The sequence below is a fragment of the Staurois parvus genome, unplaced genomic scaffold, assembly GCF_062004578.1.
Source record: "Staurois parvus isolate SC_StPar_1 unplaced genomic scaffold, SC_StPar_1.0 ptg000051l, whole genome shotgun sequence".
In the NCBI taxonomy this organism is placed as follows: Eukaryota; Metazoa; Chordata; class Amphibia; order Anura; family Ranidae; genus Staurois; species Staurois parvus.
The window spans coordinates 1,032,225-1,055,099 of NW_028317847.1; the positions used below are offsets into that span (position 1 = coordinate 1,032,225).

General features: G+C 42.9%; 1 protein-coding gene across 1 annotated transcript; it reads right to left on the bottom strand.

Moving 5' to 3' along the window:
- Nucleotides 1-1,287: 1,287 nt before the first annotated feature.
- On the bottom strand, nt 1,288-22,622 carry FAM237B (family with sequence similarity 237 member B). Its single transcript, XM_089666416.1, has 3 exons — nt 22,492-22,622; nt 6,128-6,523; nt 1,288-3,103 (listed from the first exon to the last, which is right to left on the bottom strand). The coding sequence occupies exons 2-3, from the start codon at nt 6,516-6,518 to the stop codon at nt 3,075-3,077; spliced, it is 420 nt and encodes a 139-aa protein (XP_089522542.1). The 5' UTR covers nt 6,519-6,523; nt 22,492-22,622; the 3' UTR covers nt 1,288-3,074.
- Nucleotides 22,623-22,875: the final 253 nt, after the last annotated feature.

Sequence of the window (22,875 nt, forward strand, 5' to 3'; positions counted from 1 at the left end):
AGAATACCAAGCTGAAACAATTTCTATGCCAACTTCATAGATTCATGACATGTTTTGGTTGGATGTAAGTGGGCATCGCCTACTTGAGAGTAATCTGACATAAAGACATTAGAAAGAAGGCAACCTTGGTTTTAGAAAAACATATTCGGAGATCGCCATGAAAGAATCTTCCCAGGTGCACAAAAGTGTCAGCTCACTACGGCGTGCAGTATTTTCATTACCATGCACTATTTACCAGTTTTATAAGGTAAGGTTACTTTCAGTTCACGAAACCCCCAGTCCTCCTGATCTATTCTATAGCATCCCCCATTCCAGCTGATGTGCCTTAGAAAGATTGCTCTAGCCTGTCCTGATCAGCGGCCTTGTTTACATTTTCTGGCCTCACTTTAACATTGACAATGCTGGCTCACAGATGGCCCTATGTAACTCTATGAGAGTTCACTGTGCAGGCATGGCCAGCATTCAGGAGGACTTTGGCTTAAGGTTTTAAACAAGGCTATTGCTCTGAGCAGACTACGGTTGTCCTCCTGATGTAAACAAGTACCGTATTTGCCGGCGTATAAGATGACTGGGCGTATAAGACGACCCCCTACTTTTCCTGTTAAAATATAGGGTTTGAGCTATACTCGCCGTATAAGACTACCCCTCTTCCAACGCACACCAAATAAAAATGAAAAAACATCAGATTTGATTTCAATATGGTATGGTATTTCAGTATGGTATTCCAATGATGGGGTGCTATTCCTCCCACTGGCACCAATGATGGGGCACTATTCCTCCCACTGACACCAATGATGGGGCACTATTCCTCTCACTGATACCAATGATGGGACGCTATTCCTCCCACTGATACCAATGATGGGGCACTATTCCTCTCACTGATACCAATGATGGGGCACTATTTCATCCACTGACACTAATGATGGGACACTATTCCTCCCACTGATACCAATGATGGGACGCTATTCCTCCCACTGATACCAATGATGGGACACTATTCCTCCCACTGACACCAATGATGGTGCCCCATCATTAGTGTCAGTGTGTGAGGAATAGTGTCCCATCATTAGTGTCAGTGGGAGGAATAGTGCCCCATCATTAGTCAGTGGGAGGAATAGTGCCCCATCATTGGTGTCAGTGGGAAGAATCGTGCCCCATCATTGGTGTCAGTGGGAGGAATAGTGTCCCATCATTAGTGTCAGTGGGAGGAATAGCACCACATCATTGGTGTCAGTGGGAGGAATAGCGCCCCATCATTGGTATCAGTGGCAGGAATTGCGCCCCATCATTGGTGTCAGTGGGAGGAATAGCGCCCCATCATTGGTATCAGTGGCAGGAATTGCGCCCCATCATTGGTGTCAGTGGGAGGAATAGCTCCCCATCATTGGTATCAGTGGAAGGAATAGCGCCCCATCATTGTTGTCAGTAGGGAGAATAGTGCCCCATCGTTGGTATCAGTGGGGAGAAGAGTGCCCCATGGTTGGTGTCAGTGGGGAGGAGGAATAGTGCCCCATGGTTGGTGTCAGTGGGGAGGAGGAATAGTGCCCCATCATTGGTATCAGTGGGGAGAAGAGTGCTCCATGGTTGGTGTCAGTGGGGAGGAGGAATAGTGCCCCATCATTGGTGTCAGTGGGGAGAAAAGTGCCCCATCATTGGTGTCAGTGGGGGAGGAATAGTGCCCCATCATTGGTGTCAGTGGGGAGAAAAGTGCCCCATCATTGGTGTCAGTGGGGGAGGAATAGTGCCCCATGGTTGGTGTCAGTGGGGAGGAGGAATAGTGCCCTATCGTTGGTGTCAGTGGGGAGGAGGAATAGTGCCCCATCGTTGGTGTCAGTGGGGGAGGAATAGTGCCCCATGGTTGGTGTCAGTGGGGAGGAGGAATAGTGCCCCATGGTTGGTGTCAGTGGGGAGGAGGAATAGTGCCCCATCGTTGGTGTCAGTGGGGGAGGAATAGTGCCCCATGGTTAGTGTCAGTGGGGAGGAGGAATAGTGCCCCATCGTTGGTGTCAGTGTGGAGGAGGAATAGTGCCCCATCGTTGGTGTCAGTGGGGGAGGAACAGTGCCCCATCATTAGTGTCAGTGGGGGAGAGGAGCGGCTGCGCCTTCTTTCAGTTCGGCCGCTTGATTTTAGCGGGGCCGTTTGGCTCCGCCTCCTCGCCGGTGATTGGTCATCTGTGTGCCTTTCCAGTGCTGGCGCCCAATCACCGGTGAGGAGGCGGAGCCGAGCGGGCGGCGGGACCATAGAGCGGCCGAACTGAAAGAAGGAGCAGTCGCACTTCTTGGACCGGGTCGTCGTCGGACCGGGACCGGAGCCAGGTAAGGTACAGCAGCCCCTCTGCCCACCCCTGTACTTTGTGTCCGTTGGAGGAGGAGGGGGGGTGGAGCCGCCCCTCGAAAAAGTGCCGCCCTGACCCTGGCTCGCCGTATACCAGCGTATAAGACGACCCCCGACTTTTCAAAAGATTTTCACGGGTTGAAAAGTCGTCTTATACGCCGGCAAATACGGGTACTAATTTAGGATTGGGGGGGGTTGTACTACAGAGAAGGTCAAGAAGGAAAATACATCTTTATCACATGGATCAGCTGAATTTATCACCACAAGCTGTTTTATTGATTTCTGCAGTATAATAATTGTAATCAGAAGCGTTACCACTGCTTACAATACCACTAGCTTCAGGCCTTGTGTTTTGGTGTTTTGGAGGTGGTCCCATTCATTTCTAATGGGCCCCTAATGCACATGTATGCAGCAGACATCTCACCTCATCCTTTAATGCTCCACAATGCATTTATGTGCGAAAAGGGGTCAGGTATGTTTTGTTTTGTTTTGTTTTTGGGAGGTTTTTTGGTGCAACGATGCTGGTTGAGGACCAATAAGAAATAAATGGGCACATGTACCACAAGGCACGTCAATGCGTATGAAAACGCGGGCATAGGTGTAAAGGGCTGTTTCATGCAGAAAGAACTGCACACCCGGGCAATAATTATGTGAATTAATCAAATTGTGCGTAGTTTTGGAGCTTAAGATTTACAAAATGCCCTCTAAAATGAAGTGTTTCAGGAGCTGGCATCAGACATCAAATCCAGGGATTAATAAATGTGACACCTGTGGAACAAAACAAAAAGAATAATACGTATTAAACACAGATTTATATTTCACTAAATACATTATATGGCCAAAAGGAATGCAGACCTTTGTCCATCACATGTATAGCTTGGTGAACATTCAATTCCAAGATGGTGGGCATTAGTATGGAGTTGCATACCCCTCCCTGGCAGCTATAGGAGCCTTCACTTTTCTGGGAAGACTTTCCACAAGATTTTGGAGAGTGTCCGAGACTTTGTGCTCAGTTAGCCAAAAAACCATGTGTGAGGTCATGTACCGATGTGAGATGAGAAGACCTGGCTCGAAATCAACCTTCCAGTCCATCCCAAATTTGTTCATTAGGGTTGAGGTCAGGAATCTGTGAAGTACACTTGACTTCTGCCACACCAAACTAACCAAGTACTGTCGTAATAGAGCTGGCTTTCTACACTGGCATAGTCATGGTAAAACAGAAAAGGGCCTTCCGTAAACTGTTACCATGATGTTGGAAGTGCATAATTGTCTAAAATGCCTTTGCATGTTGTAACATTAACATTACCATTCACTGGAAACACCTGAACTCAATAATCTGCTGGGGTGTCTGCATTCTTTTAGTTATAGAGTGTACTTTCCAACACTCACAAAGTTAAAGTTGGATGTTCAGGCAAAACCTACCGTATTTTTCACCGTATAAGACGCACTTTTTCTTCCCCAAAACTGGGGGGGAAATGTCAGTGCGTCTTATGGAGCGAATATGGAGCGGCCGGTCCGGTATTTCCACCGCGGCCGTGTCAGAATACCGGGCCGGCCGCTCAGCTCTGCAGCGGGACCTTACCTGTTCCTCTATCCAGCGGCGTGCTGTCTTCCCGGCTTCTGTAGTGTGGGCACTGGGCAGCCGGGTGCCAAGTGCGCATGCGCAAGAAGCGGTGCTTTTTGTGAGTGGTAAGGCGGTACCTGGGACACATGACAGATCCCAGAAGCCGCCATACCAATCACAAAGCGCAAGTGCTTCTCGCTCATGCGCACTGGGCACCCGGCTGTCATGCCGAGCGCCATTACAGAAGCCGGGAAGACAGCGCGCGGCTGGATCGAGGAACAGGTAAGATCAAACAAAAACTCTGCGGAAGTAAGAGCGGGTACCTGTCAAATTCAGGTACCCGCTCCCCACCTCCCCAAAGGTCAGCAGTCACCTGTACTGTCCGCAGTCTCTGGTCATTCCTGTGCTGTCCGCAGTCTCTGGTCATCCCTGTGCTGTCCGCAGTCTCTGGTCATCTCCTGTACTGTGTCTGCAGTCCATTAGTTCAGAATTTTTATTTTTCCTGTTTTCTGCCTCTAAAACCTAGGTGTGTCTTATGGTCAGGTGCGTCTTATACGGCGAAAAATATGGTAACTAAGGCTAAACCTATTCCCACCCCCATTCTAAGCCTATTCTATCTAACCCTGTAAAGACAGGATCTGAATATTTACCTATTCTGAAGTTGCTCTGGTCTGGTTCCATGATCAGCTGTGGCTTCTGTGTAGAGGGGAGGAAGCTGACAGTGGATGCCCCATAGTAAGTCTATGGGTGATGTCATCTCCCAGGCATTTCCAGCCGTTGTCTGCGATCTCTTCTCTACACAGAAGCCATCACTGAAGACACCATGTGATCATTTTAGCCTTAGTTCAGTTTTGCCTGAACCTCCACTTTAATGCTAAGTGAAAAAAAAAACATCTAATCACTAACTGTTGGACATACTGTATAATAACATTGCTAGTAGAGATGGAAAAAGAAGACTAATGTCCATCAAGGTCAACCTATTTTACCATCACAGTCTACCCACTGAAAGACTGATAGATGTCTCACTAAAAGGAATAGGACATCTGCTAGCCATAGAATATGTCTTGCCATGGCTTTAATATTTTCTGAGTCGCTGACCTGGTAAAAAGTATCACTAGTCATGATTTCTAGCTTCAAGTTTATCTTTAGCCAGACTTTTTTTGCTTGCTAGAATATCATGAAAGAAGAGCTGTAGGAATATTGACATCTAGATCGCGGTGATGTAATTTTAATGATGTGCATTATATTTACCTCAGTGCTCAAGAACCAGAGATCTTTGTCCTGGAATCTGTGGTCATGGCTGCACTCCACCCTGGTAGTCAAAAACATCTCTATTGACATTTATGGGCCCATCAACTAATCCTACAGAGCAGAGATTGGAGGATGGGAGTTTGGTGGCACCACATGTTTTAGGGTAAAAATCCTGCGCATCATTGCTCCCAATAAATCCCAAGGGATCTAACGTTCTTGTAAGTCTTTAAAAGATCACTTATATAAAAAACGTTTTTGTCTAATCACCTTGTAAAGCGTATCTAAGCCCAACAACAAAAATATATTTAGATGTTGTGACTGCCATAGTTTCCTTTTCTTAGACTTTTGTTCTATTTATTTTTACCCAGTGACCCTGCCAGTAACACAACACTCATTGAACTTTATCTATGGAGGGGCATAGGCTGCTTTTCTGATTTGGACTACAAACACCTCCCGCATCATCATACATAGGGAGAAGGTCTCCAGCTGTTCCCAAAAAATAGATAGGAAGCCTGATGAGATTGTTTATTGTTAAATTTAATTGCACAGGAATTCACAAGAATACTAGATTTTTGGCAAGATGTATATTTCAATGCTTGCATAAAAATTACTTAGCCTGAGAAAAAAGAAAACATGCAGCCACCACATCTAATAACTAGTAAGTTGCAGTACATTGAATTTTTGATTTTGGGTTTGAATCTTTTTAATTTGTCATGTGATACCATTTTTAGGATTCAAAAGCACTGTATTAATCTTTTAGTTACTTTTTGATACTCAAACACAATCCTTTGGCTTGCCTCATACAGCACAGAAGATTCCAGTCAGGTATCACCCAAAAATTTTTGAAACCCCAAATTATTCAAAATGTTTCTTATAAAGCCTTTTGCTTTGATACCCCCAAAAAATTGTCTTTGAGCGATATGCCTTTCATTATTCAGCACATAAATAAAGATGGTGTGACATTCTGATGGGGTTACCTTTATCTGGTTTGTGTAGGTATAATGATAAATTTGGAGATGCTAGTTGTCTTCTGCCCATCCCGTGAGACCTGGAGAGCACACAGTCTACATATATGTCCCAGAAGTCCTGTGCTAACCCATCAAACAGAGCGTTATGTTTGGGGTTTGTCGATTCCTTCAAATAGACCATGAAGTCCCAAAGGCCCATGATAGTGTCTGCCACCCTAAGCTTCTTCATTTCCACCAGCTTGCGGGATGCTGCCTCCCAGCACTCGTGATCAATCTCACCAAGACCGTCCGCATTTAGATGTCTCTGTGATTCTTTGTTATACATGGATCTAGCATATATTGAGGTCACCATCAGAAGGGAGATAAACTGGAGATACCAATTACTTGCTGCCAAATCCATTGTCTCTATAAGCAAGCAAGAACAGCAATGAACAACAAATTAAAACAAGTTTTCAAGCTGATAACAACACTTTTTTCTGGTGTAAGTCACAGCAGTCTTCACAACAGGTTGAATTTATATTTCTTTGAAAAGGCCAATCACTAAGATGTAGTAATTTTTTTGGTCTTGTAGTAGCACTATGGATCACAAGCTTAGAGGACAATAAAGGATAGGGTAACAAAATGGGATTTTGGAAAAAGTGGTTCCAAATAAAAAAAAACACAAGATAATCTAGTGTAGAGACAGGATTGTACAGCAGAATTTCTCTTTTTACTTTTGCTTTTCTTTATTGTTACAATCTTATTATATAAATATTGCAAAATGTAATAAATATTTGAAACTTGAACTATAGGCATTTTTTTCATTTTGGATAGAGCAAAGGAGGGTAATAACCCCTGTCAGATTTTTTTTCGCCATCTGTGTCCTATTGCAGAGATTTCACTTCCTTCCTGTCCCATAGCAAAACAGAAAGTGAGAGGAAATCCCTGCAAATTAGGGGAATTGCTTGGGGACCCCAAAGTCACCAGAACTAGTATTTTTACCACTGCTCAAGGTAGAGAGACTCCCAATCTCCAAGCACAACTCCTCCTGTAAGTGCTAGCCCAGCTCGTGTGGTGCATAGATGAGAACAAAGGACGTCCAATCGGCTGCACTCCAAACAATCCACTTTATCGAACCAAGATAAAACCAACACAGACAGTGGAAATACAGTGGAGGACTAGTTCTGGTGATGAGAACAAAGGACGTCCGATCAGCTGCACTCCAAACAATCCACTTTATTGAACCAAGATAAAACCAACATAGACCGTGGAAGTACAGTGGGGGACTGGCAGGTAAACGCATTTCATGCTAAGACAGTGCTTATACACGGTCTTACCTTTAAATTGGTTTGGTGTAGCAGGAGGTGGACCCAGTGTTGATTAGGAGGAACAGCTGTTACTTAAAACCAACACTTTGTACATGGGTCCACTGGCTAATGAATAAATGCTGTCTTTAATGTGAAACGCGTTTGCCTGCCAGTCCCCCAATGTATTTCCACTGTCTGTATTGGTTTTATCTTGGTTCAATAAAGTGGGGATTGTTTGGAGTGCAGCAGATCGGACGTCCTTTGTTCTCATAACCAGAACTAGTGTCCCCATTGGAATATTTCCCCTCTATTACTTTTCTGGGGACAACCCAGCATTTGGTAATAATGGTAAGCAGGACAAATAAAGAGGGTGAATCTCTCTAACAGGAGCACAGACAACAATAAAAACATAACAGGTGTTCTAATCCTTCTCCACTCTGTCCAAAACTTTTAAAAGGTTTTGCCTTTAGTTATACTTTAAGGTATTCAGTTGCATGATCATGAAGATCCAGACTTGAAGGCTGAATATGATTATGTAATTTTCACCAATGCACATGAGGAACCAGTAAGTACTACTTCTCCCGTGGACTAATGTATGTCTTCTACAAATACTTTTAAGGGACTCCAATTGGCAGGAGTAATTGGTGCTTGCACTAACCTACATTCCCATGCCTGAATTCAGTTAGGGACCCTTTGATCTCATCTGTTCTTACCAATACCACTTCTATCACTTGTCTCCTTCGAGAAGATTGTCATATATAGGCAATTTGTCAGCTCAGGTTAGGCCTTTGGAGAGAACTTTATGCTGTGCTCCTTCCTCTATGTCTCTCAATGTAGAATAAGATTGTTTCAGTTTTGTGATGGTAGGCATTTAATTCAAGTGTCTGAGACATTGTTCTGAGGAAGGCAGCCAGTCCCCTAAAATCTGTAAGCTGGTTTTGTCATCAGTGCTGTTCCATGAAGTTGGAGGGCTGACTTCTAGATTCTGAAACCTTGTTACGCTAACATTCCTTTTTGGTTTGTGAGTTTAATTTGTATCTTTTAATACAGTGATGGAGATAATGCACTAGGCTTTTGCACCCTCTTTTGTGACCAGTGTCACTAATTTCGGGGACAGCAGGGACCAGGATAAATATTGGAGGGAAGATTCTTATCTCTACACAGGAGCAACTATAACCAGAATTTAATATTTAATGAATTATTTAAAGTAGTTTTTGGGGGGAGGCAGCACAGCAGTTTTTATGTTTGCAATAACCAGAATGTTATGCAGTTTGAAGTCATGAGAAAAAATGGAACACTTTAAAGGTGAAAAGATAATGATATGTTAAGTCTAAATATGCTAAAATAATGATGATGCCTGAATTTCAGCTTAATCTTTGTCGTATTTTCCCAAGTTACAAAATTACTCTGATAACACCCATACAAAGTATTTGAATATTAAAGTACATGTAAACCCTCACTATGTAAACCAAACCACTCTCCTCGCCGATCAGCGAGTGCTGGTGGTCATCCATTGGCTGGCAGTCGCTGATCGGCTTCTGCTGTGACTAATCACAGCAGAAGCAGAGTGCCGAGAGTGCACATCCGCCCTACTGGGAAGTGCGGATTCATGTGTATGTTTGTATTTATATATATATATATATATATATGTGATTCTGCATACAGCAGCTGCCCTGTAGCAGTAAAGATGCTATAGGGCGGTTGACAACTGGTTAATGCAAGGAATGCATGAAGGTAAAAAATGTTTAGGCTTTATAACCACTTTAAGAGATTCTTGACAAACTTTTTGTCCATGACAATTTGCCAATCATGAAACTTCAATCTAACGGCACCTCACTGTTGTAAACAAAAACAACATTCTCTTCAGAGAACAACCTTGTGCGTGCATTGAAGATGTTTACCTGCAAGAATTCAATGTCAATAAGATGACAGAGGGAGAAGAGTTTTGTTTACTATCCTTCATGTTTAACCACTTGAGCCCCAGAGGATTTACCCCCCTTAATGACCAGGCCTTTTTTTGCTGTTTGGCGCTGCACTAATTCAAATGATAATTGCGCGGTCATGCAATGCTGTACCCAAACAAAATTTACGTCCTTTTCTTCACACAAATGGAGCTTTCTTTTGGTGGTATTTGATCACCTGTGCGCTTTTTATTTTCGGCGCTATAAACAAAAAAAACACGAAAATCTTGAAAAAAAACCAATTTTTTCTACTTTCAGCTATAAAAAATATATCGTAAACTCAAAGTTAGTCATAAATTTAAGCCAAAATGTATTCTGCTACATGTTTTTGGTAAAAAAAATCCCAAGAAGTGTATATTGATTGCTTTGTGTGAACGTTATAGCGTCTACAAACTATGGTATAGATACTGTAATTTATGCCTTTTTTTGCTATACAGCGCTGCACTAATTCAAATGATAATTGCGCGGTCATGCAATGCTGTACCTAATCAAAATTTACGTCCTTTTTTTCACACAAATAGAGCTTTCTTTTGGTGGTATTTGATCACCTGTGCGCTTTTTATTTTTGGCGCTATAAACAAAAAAACACGAAAATCTTGAAAAAAAAACAATTTTTTCTACTTTCAGCTATAAAAAATATATCGTAAACTCAAAGTTAGTCATAAATTTCAGCCAAAATGTATTCTGCTACATGTTTTTGGTAAAAAAAATCCCAATAAGTGTATATTGATTGCTTTGTGTGAACGTTATAGCGTCTACAAACTATGGTATAGATACTGTAATTTATGCCTTTTTTTGCTATACAGCGCTGCACTAATTCAAATGATAATTGCGCGGTCATGCAATGCTGTACCCAATCGAAATTTACGTCCTTTTTTTCACACAAATAGAGCTTTCTTTTGGTGGTATTTGATCACCTGTGCGCTTTTTATTTTTGGCGCTATAAACAAAAAAACACGAAAATCTTGAAAAAAAAACAATTTTTTCTACTTTCAGCTATAAAAAATATATCGTAAACTCAAAGTTAGTCATAAATTTCAGCCAAAATGTATTCTGCTACATGTTTTTGGTAAAAAAAATCCCAATAAGTGTATATTGATTGCTTTGTGTGAACGTTATAGCGTCTACAAACTATGGTATAGATACTGTAATTTATGCCTTTTTTTGCTATACAGCGCTGCACTAATTCAAATGATAATTGCGCGGTCATGCAATGCTGTACCCAAACAAAATTTACGTCCTTTTCTTCACACAAATGGAGCTTTCTTTTGGTGGTATTTGATCACCTGTGCGCTTTTTATTTTCGGCGCTATAAACAAAAAAAACACGAAAATCTTGAAAAAAAACCAATTTTTTCTACTTTCAGCTATAAAAAATATATCGTAAACTCAAAGTTAGTCATAAATTTCAGCCAAAATGTATTCTGCTACATGTTTTTGGTAAAAAAAATCCCAAGAAGTGTATATTGATTGCTTTGTGTGAACGTTATAGCGTCTACAAACTATGGTATAGATACTGTAATTTATGCCTTTTTTTGCTATACAGCGCTGCACTAATTCAAATGATAATTGCGCGGTCATGCAATGCTGTACCCAATCGAAATTTACGTCCTTTTTTTCACACAAATAGAGCTTTCTTTTGGTGGTATTTGATCACCTGTGCGCTTTTTATTTTTGGCGCTATAAACAAAAAAACACGAAAATCTTGAAAAAAAACCAATTTTTTCTACTTTCAGCTATAAAAAATATATCGTAAACTCAAAGTTAGTCATAAATTTCAGCCAAAATGTATTCTGCTACATGTTTTTGGTAAAAAAAATCCCAATAAGTGTATATTGATTGCTTTGTGTGAACGTTATAGCGTCTACAAACTATGGTATAGATACTGTAATTTATGCCTTTTTTTGCTATACAGCGCTGCACTAATTCAAATGATAATTGCGCGGTCATGCAATGCTGTACCCAAACAAAATTTACGTCCTTTTCTTCACACAAATGGAGCTTTCTTTTGGTGGTATTTGATCACCTGTGCGCTTTTTATTTTCGGCGCTATAAACAAAAAAAACACGAAAATCTTGAAAAAAAACCAATTTTTTCTACTTTCAGCTATAAAAAATATATCGTAAACTCAAAGTTAGTCATAAATTTCAGCCAAAATGTATTCTGCTACATGTTTTTGGTAAAAAAAATCCCAAGAAGTGTATATTGATTGCTTTGTGTGAACGTTATAGCGTCTACAAACTATGGTATAGATACTGTAATTTATGCCTTTTTTTGCTATACAGCGCTGCACTAATTCAAATGATAATTGCGCGGTCATGCAATGCTGTACCCAATCGAAATTTACGTCCTTTTTTTCACACAAATAGAGCTTTCTTTTGGTGGTATTTGATCACCTGTGCGCTTTTTATTTTTGGCGCTATAAACAAAAAAACACGAAAATCTTGAAAAAAAAACAATTTTTTCTACTTTCAGCTATAAAAAATATATCGTAAACTCAAAGTTAGTCATAAATTTCAGCCAAAATGTATTCTGCTACATGTTTTTGGTAAAAAAAATCCCAATAAGTGTATATTGATTGCTTTGTGTGAACGTTATAGCGTCTACAAACTATGGTATAGATACTGTAATTTATGCCTTTTTTTGCTATACAGCGCTGCACTAATTCAAATGATAATTGCGCGGTCATGCAATGCTGTACCCAATCGAAATTTACGTCCTTTTTTTCACACAAATAGAGCTTTCTTTTGGTGGTATTTGATCACCTGTGCGCTTTTTATTTTTGGCGCTATAAACAAAAAAACACGAAAATCTTGAAAAAAAAACAATTTTTTCTACTTTCAGCTATAAAAAATATATCGTAAACTCAAAGTTAGTCATAAATTTAAGCCAAAATGTATTCTGCTACATGTTTTTGGTAAAAAAAATCCCAATAAGTGTATATTGATTGCTTTGTGTGAAAGTTATAGCGTCTACAAACTATGGTATAGATAATTTGAAATTTACACAGCTTTTACTTTCTGACCGCCCATCACATCTCTTGAGGTGCTAAAATACCAGGATAGAACAAACACCCCCAAATGACCCCTTTTTGGAAAGCAAATCTCAGGGAGGGGGAGGGGGGGCCATTTTCTCCCGCTGCTTGTAAAGGCAATTCTGCAGCTAATTAACCACTAGGAATGCTTTTACATGAAAGCCCATTTCCGGCTGAAAAAAATAAAACCAGGATGATGCCTGCAGCTGCAGGCATCACCCTGGTATAACCATTCAAAGTCCAGTGATGTACCAGTACGTCACTGGTCCTTGTTGGGTGTATATGCTATGTTCTTTTTTTCTTTATGCAGCCTGTGGGCTGAATGAAAAAAAAGAGAAGAAATCTCTGCCAGAAAAAGTGTGTGGTATGCCCACCATTAGAAACCTCCCTCAATCCACCCACTTCTAATGGTGGGCACATATGAAATGTGCCAACAAATATAAAATATATATGCCGAAGCATGGGGGCCATCCACCCACTGGCCACCCCAGGCCCCCATGCTTTGGCATATATTTTCTTTTTTTTAACTGCGGATGAAAAATCTCATCCGACAGCACTGCACACACCTACTTATGTCTATTCTGAAAGCAAGACCCTGTTGCTGTCAGAATAAACAGGTCAGTGCTGCAGTTTGACGTTCCTGCAAAAAAATCAACAATGGTTAACAATAAAACATAAACTCAATAAAACAACTTTATAAGGAAAAGTGTGTGGTGGTATGCCCACCATTAGAAACCTCCCTCAATCCACCCACTTCTAATGGTGGGCACACATGAAATGTGCCAACAAATATAAAATATATATGCCGAAGCATAGGGGCCATCCACCCACAGGCCACCCCAGGCCCCCATGCTTTGGCATATATTCTGTTTTTTATAACTGCGGATGAAAAATCTCATCCAACAGCGCTGCTCACGCTGACTTATGTCTATTCTGAGAGCAAGTTCCTGTTGCTGTCAGAATAAACAGGTCAGCGCTGCAGCTGAAAGCATTCCTGCAAACAGAAATGGTTAACAATAAAACAACAATAAACCAGTGAAAGTCGAACAATCACAAAAATGACAACAACAAAAAAAACTATAACTATTTTTGGTTTTTACATTTTTTATTTTTTTGGGGGGTATTTGTACTTTTATTTATTTTTTTTATTTTTTTTAACTTTTTTTTCCAAACTTCAAACATTTAAACAGCTGGTAGGGTCTCTCCAAATGCGATAGCCAGTTTCCTGACTACCGAACATCTTTTGAGACCCTGTGTAAATGTGCCCTGATCTGTGCCGTGCTGTACCCTATACTAATAGTTCACTAGTGTATGGTAGAGGCGGAAGCAGGGCTTGATGCAGAGGCCAGGTTGGCCAGGACAGGAGGGACAACAATAGCGGCTGTCACGCCTAATTCCACGTTTGCTGCAGACACGACATCTTTTTTGGGGTCTTCTTTGGGTTGGGGTACCAGGAATGGTATCGAGAAAATGTCTCTCATGCAGACGGCTAACTGCATCTGGGAGAGGGATTTGGGGCACAGCACCTTCTGGATACAAAAGGGCCCTGATGTTCTCTAACTGGAAATTTAGGTATGATCCACTATGTCCAGTTGCTTTATAGAGAACAAAAGCATTATATAGAGCCAATTGAAATAAATAAACTGACACTTTTATGTACCAGCGTTTGGATTTTCGGGAAACTAAATACGGCTGCATCATCTGGTCATTGAAGTCCACCCCTCCCATGTTAAGGTTATAATCGTGGACACAGAGGGGCTTCTCAACAACACCAGTTGCCGTGGTAATTTGGACGGTCGTATCTGCATGAATGGAAGACAGGAGGTAAACATCCCGTTTGTCCTTCCACTTCACTGCGAGCAATTCTTCATTTCTCAAGCAGGCTTTTTCCCCCTTTTTAAGACGGGTATTTACAAGCCGTTGGGGGAAGCCTCGGCGATTAGATCGCACAGTGCCACATGTGCAAATTCCCAAATTGAACAAATGTCTAAATAGTGGCACGCTTGAATAAAAATTGTCCACGTATAAGTGGTACCCCATGTGGAAATAGGATGACGCCAAGTCCCAAACTATCTTGCCACTGCTCCCCATGTAGTCTGGGCATCCGGGGGGCTCCAAGTAACTATCTTTTCCCTCGTAAATCCGAAACTTACATGTATAGCCTGTTGCCCTCTCACAGGTCTTATACATCTTGATCCCATATCTGGCACGCTTGCTGGGGAGATATTGTTTGATTACAAGGCGGCCAGAATATTGAATGAGGGACTCATCGATGCAGATGTTTTTCTGGGGAGTATACACATCTGCAAATTTTTGGTTAAAGTGATTTACGAGGGGCCGAATTTTGTGGAGCCGGTCAAATTCAGGGTCACCCCGAGGAAGACTGAGTGAGTTGTCGTAGAAGTGCATAAAACGCATTATACTCTCATATCTATGCCTGGCCATGGCAGCAGAGAACACGGGCATGTGAACAAGAGGGTCGGTGGACCAATACAACCGCAATTGATTTTTATCATTAATGCCCATGTTGAGGGTTAGGCCCAAAAAAACTTTAAATTCGGAAACCGTAATGGGTTTCCATGCGAATGGTCTGGCAAGGTTTGAATTTGGGTTGGCGGCGATAAATTGGCGTGCATATAAATTGCTTTGATCCACAATCAATGCATAAAGATCTTCTGTGAAAAACAGCTCAAAAAAATTAAGGGGAGTATTTAAATTTGCTGTTTCCACCTGAATTCCGGGTTGGGCAGTGAATGGGGGAAGTACGGGTGCTGCAGAATTTGTGGGCTGCCAATCGGGATTTGCAAGCACATCCGGAAGGACACTAGGGGCTCTACGGGCCTGTCTGCGAATTCTTGGTGGCCGCGGGACACTACTTGTACTCGCCACCGCACCAGCTTGTACTGCACTTATGGGACTCGCCACGTCACCAAGTGATACTGCAGTGCTGGTATGCCTACGACCAGGACGTACTAGGCCGCTGGTGCTCGCCAGTTCACCAAAAGATACTGCGGCACTAGTACTGGCACTCTGCTGCATATGAGAGTCATCATGCATTTGTACCACCTCAGCAACCTGTGAATGGGATCGGGTACGCCTGACCTTAGCAGGGACCACTTCCTCGTCGCCTGAGCTAGCTGTCAGGGTGCCGCTGCTGTCTATAGGTTCGTATTCTGAGCCTGATTCTGCCAGTGAGTCTTCCCCTTCGCTCTCACTTGACATGCTCAGAATCCTATAGGCCTCTTCACTAGTGTACCTTTGCTTAGACATTTTGGCCACTAAATTTACAGGTACCTAGTGCGACTCACGGGAAAAAGAGCGCCTGGCTGTCAGGGACTGCTTGAACCGCTACAAAAAATTTACCGACAAGTGCTAACAGATATCAGGCCTGATTCTGTGAACACTGCGGTTTTGTGTGTAATATGTATCAAGTGACAGTTATCTACTGACACTGCACTTGCCGGGGGAGAAGGGGGGGCGTAGGGGCTAAACGCAGGTGCTGGCAGGTGTTGGGGCTGATCCCGCTAACACTGCGTTTTTGGGGATACTAAAGTAATGTGAATGCTGGTATAGCGCTGATCTGATCAAAGATATTGATCCAATCAGACACTATACTAGCAATGAAGGTTTAGCGTGCAAGTAAGCGTGTTCCTGGCAATCAAGGGGTCAAATGTGATTATCTGTGTACTAGCGGGCAAACTGGTGCTATCTGGGAGGGGCGCTAACACTATTGGAAGTCGCTAGCGACACTGATACAGTGATCAGTAAAAATTGGTTCACTGAGCAGTGACACTGGTGACAGGGCAGTGAAGGGGTCAACTCAGGGGGGAGGGGGGGGGGCGATCAAGGGGTTAGACGGGATCACTGGTGTATTAGCGGGCAATCTGGCGCTATCTGGGAGGGGCGCTAACACTAACGGAAGTCGCCAGCGACACTGATACAGTGATCAGTAAAAATTGGTTCACTGATCAGTGACACTGGTGACAGGGCAGTGAAGGGGTCAACTCGGGGAGGGGGGGGGGGCGATCAAGGGGTTAGACGGGACTACTGGTGTATTAGCGGGCAATCTGGCGCTATCTGGGAGGGGCGCTAACACTAACGGAAGTCGCCAGCGACACTAATACAGTGATCAGTAAAAATTGGTTCACTGATCAGTGACACTGGTGAGAGGGCAGTGAAGGGGTCAACTCAGGGGGGAGGGGGGGGGGCGATCAAGGGGTTAGACGGGATCACTGGTGTATTAGCGGGCAATCTGGCGCTATCTGGGAGGGGCGCTAACACTAACGGAAGTCGCCAGCGACACTGATACAGTGATCAGTAAAAATTGGTTCACTGATCAGTGACACTGGTGACAGGGCAGTGAAGGGGTCAACTCGGGGAGGGGGGGGGGGCGATCAAGGGGTTAGACGGGACTACTGGTGTATTAGCGGGCAATCTGGCGCTATCTGGGAGGGGCGCTAACACTAACGGAAGTCGCCAGCGACACTAATACAGTGATCAGTAAAAATTGGTTCACTGATCAGTGACACTGGTGAGAGGGCAGTGAAGGGGTCAACTCAGGGGGGGGGGGGCGATCAAGGGGTTAGACGGGACTACTGGTGTATTAGTGGGCAATCTGGCGCTATCTGGGAGGGGCGCTAACACTATCGGAAGTCGCCAGCGACACTGATACAGTGATCAGTAAAAATCGCTTCACTGATCAGTGACACTGGTGACAGGGCAGTTAAGGGGTTAACTGGGGGGGTGGGGGGGGAAATTAAGGGGTTAAATGGCTTTATTGGTGTACTGGGGGGCAAACTGGCGCTATCTGGGAGGGGCGCTAGCACTATTGGAAGTCGCCAGCGACACTGATACAGTGATCAATAAAAATCGCTTCACTGATCAGGTACACTGGTGACAGGGCAGTGAAGGGTTAACTGGGGGGGGGCAATCAGGGGGTTAAATGTGTCCTAGAGTGTGTTCTAACTGTTAGTGTAGTGTTTTACTCACGTTTAAATGTCTCTTCTTCTCTGTCTGGAACGGAATGTGTCCAGGCAGAGAAGAATGACATCATATCCTGCCCTGTGTAAATATCAACACAGGACAGGATAGGACAGGGACCGATCATCCGATTTCAGCCAGAAATCACTGGCTGAAATCTAATGATTGATCCCTCCTGGATCGAATCGGATCACCCGCGGGTCGGCGGGCGCGCGCGCGCGCGCCCCCTGCCCGCGAAAGTGTCGGGAGCGCGGAACCCGTTTTTAAACGTGGTTTTGCGCTCCACTGCCGCCCTGCACACGTATAAACACAGTGGCAGGGCGGCAAGCGGTTAAAATGATCACTCAAAACATCTGCCACTAAGTGCTTTGTCACATAAGTACACTGTCCTATCCTGCCTTTGATTCTTGTCATGATTCACCGTTGTTCCTTGAACTCCTTGATGTACACTCCATAGTGGATGAACACCGAGCAATACAGGTTTCTAGTTTGGTCTAGTTTTCCTCTGTAGTTATTCCCTAAAATGTCACTTTAAAGTTCCTAATAATATTCATATATGCATAATAGTAGAGGGTGGACATAGAAGACATGTTGCTGACACTGAAGAACAGAAGATATCTGGTCATCCTTTTATGAGTGCCTTCACTTCCATTCTCAGCACATATTCAGCCCAATTCAATCTATATTATTTATGTGACATTTATGGAGTCTACAAACTATGGTACTGTATATATATCTGAAAAATGATCAGTACTGATGGCTTACAGCAGGGGTTAAAATTTCGAGTCCAGACCTACTAGCAGGTCACAAAACTTACTCTCCACCAGTTGCACTACCCAACCTTGCCCAGGTCCGCCCCCATCCCCGCCCCTGGCCCGCCCCAAAACCCACCCCAACCACGCCCCCTTAAAGGTTAAGAAATTACATTTTTCTTTAAAATAAAGAGTCCAAAATATAAAACTGTACACAGTAATATATATCCCAGCTCTCCTGTACTCCATTATAGTGATATGACATGTATACAGTAATGTATATCCCAGCTCTCCTGTACTCTATTATAGTGATATGACATGTATACAGTAATGTATATCCCCCTCCCCTGTACTCCATTATAGTGATATGACATGTATACAGTAATGTATATCCCCCTCCCCTGTACTCCATTATAGTGATATGACATGTATACAGTAATGTATATCCCCCCTCCCCTGTACTCCATTATAGTGATATGACATGTATACAGTATGTATATCCCCCTCCCCTGTACTCCATTATAGTGATATGACATGTATACAGTAATGTATATCCCCCCTCCCCTGTACTCCATTATAGTGATATGACGTGTATACAGTAATGTATATCCCCCCTCCCCTGTACTCCATTATAGTGATATGACATGTATACAGTAATGTATATCCCAGCTCTCCTGTACTCCATTATAGTGATATGACATGTATACAGTAATGTATATCCCCCTCCCCTGTACTCCATTATAGTGATATGACACGTATACAGTAATGTATATCCCCCCTCCCCTGTACTCCATTATAGTGATATGACATGTATACAGTAATGTATATCCCAGCTCCCCTGTACTCCATTATAGTGATATGACATGTATACAGTAATGTATATCCCAGCTCCCCTGTACTCCATTATAGTGATATGACATGTATACAGTAATGTATATCCCCCTCCCCTGTACTCCATTATAGTGATATGACATGTATACAGTAATGTATATCCCCCCTCCCCTGTACTCCATTATAGTGATATGACATGTATACAGTAATGTATATCCTCCTCCCCTGTACTCCATTATAGTGATATGACATGTATACAGTAATGTATATCCCCCCTCCCCTGTACTCCATTATAGTGATGACATGTATACAGTATGTATATCCCAGCCCCCCTGTACTCCATTATAGTGATATGACATGTATACAGTATGTATATCTCCCCTCCCCTGTACTCCATTATAGTGATATGACGTGTATACAGTAATGTATATCCCCCTCCCCTGTACTCCATTATAGTGATATGACATGTATACAGTAATGTATATCCCCCCTCCCCTGTACTCCATTATAGTGATGACATGTATACAGTAATGTATATCCCCCTCCCCTGTACTCCATTATAGTGATATGACATGTATACAGTAATGTATATCCCCCCTCCCCTGTACTCCATTATAGTGATATGACATGTATACAGTATGTATATCCCCCCTCCCCTGTACTCCATTATAGTGATATGACATGTATACAGTAATGTATATCCCAGCCCCCCTGTACTCCATTATAGTGATATGACATGTATACAGTATGTATATCTCCCCTCCCCTGTACTCCATTATAGTGATATGACATGTATACAGTATGTATATCCCCCCTCCCCTGTACTCCATTATAGTGATATGACATGTATACAGTATGTATATCCCCCCTCCCCTGTACTCCATTATAGTGATATGACATGTATACAGTAATGTATATCCCCCCTCCCCTGTACTCCATTATAGTAATATGACATGTATACAGTAATCATTACTGTATACATGTCATCACTGTTATAATCAATACTTTTAACAGTCATGAATGGCTTTCCATTCATGACAGCTTGCTTACTGTTGACATGCTATGATTGGCTACAGATAATCGCATGGTACAGGGTTCCAGGTACCATGTGATAGCTGTGGGCCAATCACAGCATCACAACAACAGGCAAACTGTTCATGAATGAAAGCCATTCATGACAGTTTGTTTACATAACATCATGTGACTAATCATAGCGACCACATGAGCGCCTGGGCACTGAGCACTGTGATTCGCTGTGTCCAATGGACAAAGTGGTCACAGGATCACGTCTCTGCATGCCCGGAGAGCGCGCTAATGTGCATGGGCAACGTACCAGTACGTTGCCATGCCTGCCTGTGCCATCCGCTCACGGTACATTTAATGTGTGCAGATTGGCAAGTGGTTAAATGTGACAGTGGTGAGTGGGGAGCAGAGGGTGAAAGCTGGAGCTGACAGAATGGATTTCCCGCTGAAAAATTGAAAGTGAAAATAAGTGTGCTTTAGGCTGCAGCTGTCCAATTCTGGTAATTATGCATCTGAGACAGAGATAGGGGGTCATTTTGATCAGGGGCGCTAAGGAAGCTAGATCACTGTATTTGATCCGAAAGAACACTTATCCTTTACATTACGCTTGTTAAAGTATAGCTGAAGGTAAAGGCTTTTTTTTTAGTTTAGGATCAGTGGTGAAGGATTAGAACCCCTGTTAGGTTCTTATTTCTGTCTGTGTCCCCGTTAGGTAGACTCATCTTCTGTATATGTCATGGTGACAGAATCACAGAAAGAAAATCTTAAATTTTGAGCTGTCCCCAGAACAGTAATAGCGGGGAAATCTTCCAATGGGGAAACTAGTTCTCGTAAAAACCAAGGATTCCCTCCCTTGGAGGGATTTTTTCTCACTTCCCATTTTGACTATGGGACAGGAAGTGAAGGGAAATCTCCTCAATGGACACAGATGGCAAAAAGACCTAACAAAACTTATATAAATCTTCCTTACACTATCTAAAATGTAAAAAAAAGTTTTGCTTTTCATTACTTTAAATCATATGCATATCCAAACTTCTCTAGCTTTGGACAGAGTACCCAATGGTTATAACCCCTTTTTGCTCTTTTTGCTGTCTGTGCCTCATTAGGGAGATTTCCTTGCACCCCCTGTCGTGGAAGAAGAGAGAAGAGATCTCTACAAAGTGAAGGGAATCCCTTGTAGGCCTCATTCACAACTGCAACAAAAACCCAGTGTCATCGCATAGCTGTGTATACAAATACATGCAGATAGTTGTGCCTGCTCAGCATTTACAAAGCAACAGCAGCCACAGATGACCTTGGGTGTTTGGACGTAATCACCAATGGAGTGACTACCTGTGGTTAGAGACAGATGATTGCCCATGGATATAAACAGCCTGCATCCAGGGACCATCATCTGTTCCCAAACAAAGGTGACTGCTCCTTGTGCAACTATATCCAAACACCAGTGAACAGCTGCACCTACTATCAGCCTGTCAATGCTTTGTGCAGGCTGAGCGAGAGCAACTCTCCGCATCCACCTGTAAGCATAGCCCTGGGAATACTCTGGGCTCTTGCAGCAGCTGTGATAAAAAAAAACCTGTATGAATGAGGCCTAAGGCTGGCCATAGATTATCCAATTTTCTTGAGATTTTTGGTTTAGATTTACCAAAAATAATAATAATAATAGGAGGTCAAACGTAACAACACTTTCAATTGTATCCAATTAGGCAGGCTCTTGCACTACATAGCTGAAGGTGAATCTAAAGGAAATTGAGCAGAAATTGGTTAGAAAATTGTATAGTGTATGGCAGGGGCGGACTGACAAATCATGGGGCCCCCGGGCAATAGGGGATCATGGGGCCCCTGTGTCCTTGCCCAAACTCAAAAAAGCCTATGAAAAAGGTACCAGGGGCATCTCATGGGGCCCCCTACTGACCCTGGGCCCTCGAAATGGTCAGTCCGCCCTTGGTGTATGGCCAGCCTTAGTCTTGGTTCCCACCTATGCATCTTGCGCATCATGTGTAGGGCATCCTCTTCATTTCAATGAGCTGCCCTACCCGCGAGAAAGACTAAAATCCCTGACCCCTTTGTAAAATTGCAGCTTGTCGGGTGCCAATGTGTAGGGGTGCCATCAAGAATTAACGGCACCCTGCATGTCTGCTAAAGATCAGTGCATTTTTGCATGCATTGCCAACACAAATAGATGTGAACCGAGCTTTAGACAATTGTTACCAGTTGATGGGTCAAAAGTGTCCCCACTGGAACATTTACCCTTACCTCTTGTTCTGGTGACAACTCTACAATTTTGGCATTTACCTGACTTGCCAAGGGTCACCAGGACAATTAGGGAGAGGGACTATATCCAGCAGACACAGACAGCAATAAAAACTTGGCATAGATTCTAACCTCTCACCACTCCATCCAAAACTAAAAAAGTGAATAAATAAAATAATGGAACAAGAAAACCATTTATAGAGTGATTTACGTATACAAGAAATGTAAAAACATTTATAATCAAGTTGACTTACCTACAGTGTGTGCAATATGACCTAAAAAATACAAAAAAATTGACAAAGTTATTACAAGAAGTATGTAACATCGGATAGGATTGTGCAGAGAATACAGCAGGAAAGAGATGATAGAGTGACTTGTGCAGACCTTTGCAGTCTTCTGATCGGAGGATGACAGGTGAGGAGTGGGACAGCCTAGACAATTTTTATATTGACGCTCCTCCTACGGTCCTGCGTCACAAGGGGGGCCAGATACTGTCTGTGAGTCAGGAGTATTCCTATCAGTGTGCAGTGCTGAGATCACCGCTGTGAGCAAGAAGAACGCAGACACGGGAACAAGTCACTCAGCACAAACAACACATTGCAACTCCTCTGCTACACTCCATCCCCACATCTAATGGA